We start from the raw sequence: 7,372 nt of genomic DNA, 5'->3' as shown, positions 1-7,372 counted from the left end.
CCTCATCTCTACAATAAATCAAAAAATCAGCCGGGCGTGGTAGCTCATGCCTGTAATTCCGGCTACTTGGAAGGCTGAGGCGGAAAGATCGCCGGAGCCCAGCAGGTCGAGGCTGCGGTGGCCGGGGGCAGCCACTGCACTTCAGTCTGGGTGACAGAGTGAGACTCCAACTCAAAAAAATAAAAAAATAAAAAAGCATCCAATTCCGTAGCTGTGACAGACCTCAAAATCGTCTCTCGGGAGGGAGAGATCAAAGGAAAGGGGAATCCCAGGAAGATCTCCACTCCCCACTCCTGCACGAACAAGAACACTTCTAAAATGAAAACCTCAGTTTTGGCACACGGCCTTCGAGGACTGAGGTAGTCATGGCAACTGGGAAGGGTCTTTTTAGTTTGTAAGATTCAGATTCTGAAACAATTGACTGCATTGGGGAGAAACCCCCGGAGGGAGGACTGCGAACCTCAAGTGCCGAATGGTTCCATCTCTGGGGAGAGAGCAACCTTTCGGACAAAATCTTAGTTGCTAATTGCCAGAGAGGAGGGCAGGCCCCAAGGAGCAGTCAGAAGCCTTTCCTCCGGGCGCAGGGGCATGGCTTCATGCTGTGGTCTTCGAGGGGAAAATGCTTTGGGAATACTGAAGAAATTGAGCAGGGGAACCAAACTCTTCTTTCTACCTACACGTGTTTTCAGAGCAATGCAAGAGAGACCATTTTCTCAAAGTAAGCAATCACTAGGCCGAGCACGGTGCCTCACACTTGTAATCTCAGTGCTTTGGGAGGCCAAAGCAGGAGTTTGAGACCAGCCTGGGCAATGTAGTGAGAACTTGTCTCTACAAAATAATTTTTAAAAATTGGTTGAGCATGCTTGTAGTCCCAGCTATTTGGGAGGCTGAGGTGGGAGGATGGTCTGAGCCCAGGAGGTTGAGGCTGTAGTGAACCATGATCATGCCACAGCACTCCAGTCTGGGCAACAGAGTGACTCCGACTTAAAAAAAATATCAAGAAAGGACCTAGTTAGGATTAGAATTCGCGTGATTCTAATGAGAGTGATGCTCATTTCAGTCCTGGGAAAATGGAAGATAGATGGAAGATAGATAGATAGATAAACGGATAGATGGTTGGATGGATGGATGCATAGATGGACGGATGGATGAATGGATGGACGGATAGATAGATGGACAGATAGATGGACAGACAAATGGACAGATGGATAGATGGACAGATAGACAGAGAGATGGATGGATGGATGGGTGAGTGGATGGGTAGGTGGAGAGATTGACGGATGGATGGATGGATCGGCAGACGGCTAGATCGACAGCTAGACAGACATATACATATACACAACCGTGAAAATGCCTCACCTTTCTTGCAATTTCTTGAGTCTTTCAGGGTCTGCCTTTATCTTGGTGACATCCTTGTCATCTGTGAAGCCAGAGGCTGCCAGTCTGTTCCTACCATCATTGTGATTTAGAAATTCAGACAATACAAAGAAAGCCGACGGTCTGTTGTCTTGTGGGGACCTGGGCACCTGCAGGTAGCCTGGTCTGTGCATTCTTGATGGAAAAGGGTCGGGTGGATCCACCAGGGACATGCCGCCCTGTGGATTCTGTGGGACACCTTCTGTAGAGAACGGAAAGCCCCGAGGTTGGCCTCTTAAAGCGGTATCTCCTGGCCCCCTGACAGCAGACCCATGCACACCGTTGCCTGGGAGATAGCTGTGGCTTTCAGCACCGGCACGTGGGTTCCTGCCTTGGGTGGGGCACAGCGGGCAGTGAACACCGAGCCTCAAGCTTCTCTCAGTGTCTGAGCTGCGAGCTGAAGTCAGGGACACCGACAGGTCTCCTGGAGTGATACTCCTCCGAGCAGAAAGTGTTGACGACCCAGGAGACTCCCAGGAGGGATTCGCCAACGACCTTGGAGCTGTGGCTCTTCCAGAAAGGAAGTCACCGCGATCACTTCCAGCCCTGGGGACTTGGGCTCGCCAGTCGCTCTCGTAATCATGGGCACCACAACTTCTGTCGCCTGTAGAAACACAGCCGCCTGGTGCGCCTTCAGTGTGGAAGCCATCGACTGGGCTGTGCTCAGTGTTCCATGGAGGAGAGACCTTTCTCTTGTTTTCGAGGCCCCTGCTGCCCTTCTCCTTAGTGGGCAGCCTGCCCGGCAGCCCGGGGCCTTGGAAGAACCTCTGCCCGACAGAAGGCGGCTCTGTTACCAGCTGCACCGTGCAGCTTCTCCCTAAGGAGCTGCATCTGGGCTCACCTCCTAACGAATGGCCGCTGCTGTGGTCAGCGTTTTCTTCCGGATGCTTATTTTTGGCCTTATTGGGGGCCGACATCCCCCCAAATCTGCTTCTTTTATGATTGAGAAGAGAGTGGGATGGGTGTGTACCAACCACTAGAAGCTCCTCTCCCATGTCCTTGCCTTCTTGTCCAGGGTTTGATGATAAAATGGAATAAAAGTCTCCGTCTTGGCGCCGAAATGACGCCCTCCCTGGCCCTCCCATGGCGGGGGATGTTGGCACGGGGAGACAGCCTGCCCCTCGGAAGGCCGGGGCTGAGTGTGGCTTATGCTGGTGAGGGGTACTCAAGTCTCCCTTCCGGGCTCTCCCAGGGGGGTTCCCAGTCATCACCGGCTGTGAGGACGGGACTGGGCTCCTTCTTCCTTGAGGTGGCCTCTTCAGCTTGGTGTCTCCAGCCCACACCGGGTTTCCTTGGACGGCTGAATCTGCATTGAGAAAGTACCATGTTATTGCTCTCATAAAAGTGCCACGGAGGAAAGGCGTCTCACGCCAAGTGTGAGGGAGGCCCTTGAAGGCCACAGGCGAGGTCTGCGTAGTTCCAGCGGCGCAAGGCCAAGGGGAGTGGGGTGGGGGGCTCCAGTGACACTCCTGTCGCAGCTCCCGCGCCCTCTTTTGCACACTGTGGAGCTCAGGCCGGCTCTGGGGAAGCGGGCTAGCCCTGAGGATACGGGTCCTTTCTGCAGAAGCTTCCAGAAGCCTAGCCCAGCCCCAGCCAGTCGGGACTGAGGACGGGTGAGCCTTTCCCTAGACACCTATCTCCATTCCACACTTGCCGAAAGGGAAACCCCTTCCTCTTCACCCAGAGGCCTTCAGCCTGTGTCTGCGGCAACCTGCTTCCCACGCAATGCCGCAGAAACTCAAGGGTATGACCTCCGTCATGGCTCCTCTGCAGCAGACTGGGAGGGAGACTCTGGAAGCTGGTGCCCGGCCTGCTGAGGATTTTGGTCATGTCCACTCTCTCGTGCAAATAAAAACTATCAATCTTGCTGGGCACAGCGCCTCACGCCTGTCATCCCAGCACTTTGCGCAGCTGAGGTGGGAGGATTGCCTGAGCCCAGGGGTTCGAGACCAGCCGGAGCAACCCGGCGAGACTTTGTCTCTACAATAAACCACACAATTAGCCTGGTGTGGTGGTGCGCGCGTGTAGTTCCAGCTGCTCAGAAGGCTGAGGCGGAAGGATCGCCTGAGCCCAGTAGGTCAAAGCTGTGGTGGCCGTGAGCGTGCCTCTGCCCTCCAGTCTGGGCGGCGGAGTGAGACTCTGACTCAACAACAGCAACAACAAAACCAAACTATCACTCTTGCCAGGTGTGGAGGCTCATGCCTGTCATCCCAGCACTTCAGGAGGCCAAGGTGGGAGGATTGCTGAGCCCAAGGGTTCGGGACCAGCTGGGGCAAATTGTCGAGACCTTGTCTCCATAATAAATAAAAAGTTAGCCAGGCATGGTGGCTCATGCCTGTAGTTCCAGCCACTTGGAAGGCTGAGGTGGAAGGATCTCCTGAGCCCAGAAGGCCAAGGCTGCGGTAGCAGTGATCCAACAGCTGGATCCAGCCTGGATGACAGAGTGAGACTCTGACTCAAACAAACAAACAACAAAACAAACCAAAACAAAACCCCAAGACCATCCCTCTCCTATGACACCATCCTCTCCTCCCTGTCCCGAGACCCACCAGTCTGCAGCCTCTGGCCGCGTGGACTCCCGGCCTTCCCGCCCCTCCTGAGTCTAAGGCATGCAAGGTTGGGAGGGAGCGGCCGCGCGAGTGGGAATTCCTGCTGGCGAACTCTTGCTCGAAAGGCCCGTGCACATGACCGAGAGCACTGCTTGCGGGAGGCCGCCACAGCCTGACTGGGGCCGAACTCCCTGAATCAGCACACAGTCACAGTCTCATGACCCCACGAGACAGGCAGCCCCCTCACACACGTGGCAGCTCAGTGATGGAGGGACAGTCAAGCCGCAGCACCAGGGTTCGTGTTCTCCGTTGCTCAGGCTGGAGTGCAGCGGCACTCTCCCGGCCCCCGCAGCCTCGACCTGCTGGGCTCCGGTGATCCTTCTGCCTCAGCCTCCCAAGTAGCTGGAACTACAGGCCTGTGCCACCACACCCAGCTAATTTTTTGATTTATCGTAGAGGCGAGGTCTCGCCAAGTTGCCCGGGCTGGTCTCGAACCCCTGAGCTCCAGCAATCCTCGCGCCTCGGCCTCCCAAAGTGCTGGGATGACAGGCTTGAGCCACCGTGCCTGGCTAGGTTTGTGTTCGTAATTACTACCCCGTGTCATCCCTCCAGAGCCTTCCCTTGTGAAAATGAAGGTCCGTTAGGCTGGGTGCCGTGGTGCACGCCTGTCATTTCAGCACTTTGGGAGGCTGAGGCAGGAGGACTGCTTGAGGCCAGGAGTTCGAGATCAGCCTGAGCAATACAGCGAGACCCCCCCATCTCTACAAAACAATTGAAAAAATTGGCCGGGCGTGGTGGTGCACACCTCGAGACCCAGCTACGCAAGAGGCTGAAGCAGGAGGATCAACTGAGCCCAGGAATTTGAGGCTGAGGCGAGCAGTGACTGTGCCACGGCACTCTACCCCGGGTGACAGAGTGACACCTTGACTCCAAAAGAAAGAGGGCCCGCTGAGGTCGCCATGATGTGTGAGGGTCCCCCGCCGGCGTGGCGGGAACAGAACGTGCCCCTCGGCGCTTGCCCGTGTCCCCTCCCGCTGCCACCTTCCTTGCTCTGTCCCTCTGGCCTGTTCTTTCCACAGCGCTCTGCCCCACGGGCGGGCAGGACGCCACGGCCCAGGCTGCCCAGGCCCGTCCTCCCGGCCGTGCCCGTGCCTGCTCGCCGCGTCAGAGGCGCCGCTCCACGGTCCCCGCCCTCCGGATGCTTTCTCAGGACCGGCTGTGCGGGACACGCGGCAGCACCTTCACCGGCTCTCCCGGAAACCGGCCTCCCGCAGGCCTGGCAGGCTCTGGGGGCCTCAGTCAGACTCCCAGAGGGTGGGTCAAGGCCGCCCTTCGCGCCCTGCTTGCGTGGGCAGGAGGAGGGGCAGGCGGGCCCACCCAGGCTGGGCCGACCCCGACCTGGGGACCGGGACCTCCAGATAACCACTGGCTGCCCCGATGACTTTTTTGACGGAAATGTGATCTGGAGAAGTTGGCCCTGCCGACTCCAACTGGTGGCATCTTGTTCTGCTTCAAACGGAGGCCCCAGAGCTCAGCGAGCAGTGCTGGGCCCCGAATCTTCTGGCCGTGCCTGAGCACCTGGGGCCCACCCGAGGACAGAGCTGCCCCTGCCCCCTGCCCTGGCCCGCGTAGCCCGGGCTGACCGGTGAGGGGGACACGTACGGTGGGCAGGGCGCCTTCGGGGCAGAAGCGGCTCACACAGCAGAGTCACGAGCTCGTTTCACGGAAGCCACGGAGCCGTCATGGGGAGGCACCGGCCTGGGTGGACGTCCACGCCCGGGGACACGCCGTCACCCTTCTCGTCACCGTAGCGGTCTTCCCCTTCAGAAACGGAACCCGAGCTCCCCGGGCACGTGTTTCCCATAGAGGTGGCAGACAGCGCCACTCTGCAGTCACGCCACGCGAGCCCTGTTTTTGATGTGTCTCTCAAATCGGGCAGATTTCAGAGCTCTAGGCTGGGAATAGACCCCAGGTGGTGAGCCAGGGAAGTGCCATTCACAGGCCGGGCCCTGCGGATACACTGCGGCCCCTCCTAGGCCTGCCTGGTGCCAGCTGCCGGGAGCGCTTCCTCGCTGAGAGGCCCAGGGCCGGAGAGGGACCCCACACGCGTCTGTCTGCCCAAGACTGGGCCTTGGGTTGCGGCGTCTTGGTGTGCTTTCCTGTCTGCCAACAGCCACTTACTTTTGATTTCTTCCTCTGGCTATAAAAGTGGTTTATGGTCATTGGAGAACATTCGGAAGCGACAGAAGAAGAAAATAAAGATGGCCCGTGATCCACATGGCGGATGGCCCCTGCCCCTGTGCTGGAATTCAGGGCTGGACTGCTGGCGGGAGACCCTGGGCTCTTTTCATCCTGCAACTGTACTTGGACTCCGTCTGGTTTCTTTTTTCAGAGCGAGGACCTTGCTCTGTCCCCGAGCTGTGGTGCGATCCGAGCTCGCCTCACGGCAACCTCGGCCTCCCGGGCTCAAGCGCCCCCCAACTCAGCCTCCCGGGTAGCTGAGACTACAGGCACATGCCACCACGCCCGGCTGGTTTTTCAAAAGGTTTCTTGGTAGAGATGGGGTCTCCTGTGCTGCCCAAGCTGTATGCTGTCTCTGCCACGTCGCTTCCAGTCTCGCTCAAGATCCAGATCGGACACGTGCTCCCGCTCCGACTTATGCAAACCACTCCAGAACGGGGGGGAGCTGAGGGAGACCAGGGAGGAAAGAGCTGGGAGTAAGGAGCCCTGGGCATGGCAGAAAATCCTCAGTTATCGCAGGGTGGTGGGCAAGGTCTCTTGGCTGCAGCCGGTGGACTGTCTGCCTGAGGGGGCCGGGAGCACTTCGTCCATGGAGAGCCTCGCCCTTCAGATGGCATCTGGCAGGTCGTGGAGGCTACTGGGGAGTGGGTGGCGGGAGAGAAACTACCAAGAGCTCAGTGCCTACTCTGTGAACCCTCTGTGAGCCGGGTGCTGCTCCCCATACTGTTTTACTTAGTTATCGGCCGGGTGCATCGGCTCACGCCTGTAATCTCAGCACTTTTGGAGGCCGAGGCGGGAGGATTGCTTGAGGCCAGAAATTCGAGGTCAGCCTGGGCAGCATAGCAAGACCCCATCTCTATGAAATAAGAAAAAGATGCATTTTACTTATTATTATAACAATGCAATGAGATGACCCTCATTATCCTTACTTTGAAATAAGAGACCCGGCCGGGCTCGGTGGCTTAGCCTGTAATCCCAGCGCTTTGGGAGGCCGAGGTGAGTGGATTGCCTGAGCCGACGGGTTTGAGACCCCCAGACAACTTGGTGAGACCTCATCTCTACAACGAATAAAAAAAAAATCAGCTGGGCGTGGTAGCGCGTGCCTATAATTCCAGCTACTCGGAAGGTTGAGGCAGAAGGATCGCCAGAGCCCAGCGGGTCGAGGC

The 7,372-nt window shown here is 57.6% G+C and overlaps 1 protein-coding gene across 1 annotated transcript in view; it reads right to left on the bottom strand.

The window, feature by feature from the left end:
* MARCH10 (membrane associated ring-CH-type finger 10) overlaps positions 1-7,372 on the bottom strand; it is a 33,105-nt gene that overhangs the window by 22,678 nt on the left and 3,055 nt on the right. The window contains exons 2-3 of the mRNA XM_021710180.1: positions 2,258-2,722; positions 1,360-1,840 (exon numbers count right to left, since the gene is read on the bottom strand). Coding sequence (XP_021565855.1) covers positions 1,360-1,840; positions 2,258-2,722 — 946 coding nt within the window. The remainder of the gene's footprint in view (positions 1-1,359; positions 1,841-2,257; positions 2,723-7,372) is intronic.

This window comes from Carlito syrichta, unplaced genomic scaffold (genome assembly GCF_000164805.1).
Source record: "Carlito syrichta isolate Samal-C Ts95f unplaced genomic scaffold, Tarsius_syrichta-2.0.1 Scaffold288215, whole genome shotgun sequence".
Taxonomy (NCBI): Eukaryota; Metazoa; Chordata; class Mammalia; order Primates; family Tarsiidae; genus Carlito; species Carlito syrichta.
Note: the sequence above shows the minus strand (reverse complement) of the source record. Positions and strands in the feature narration are given on the sequence as shown.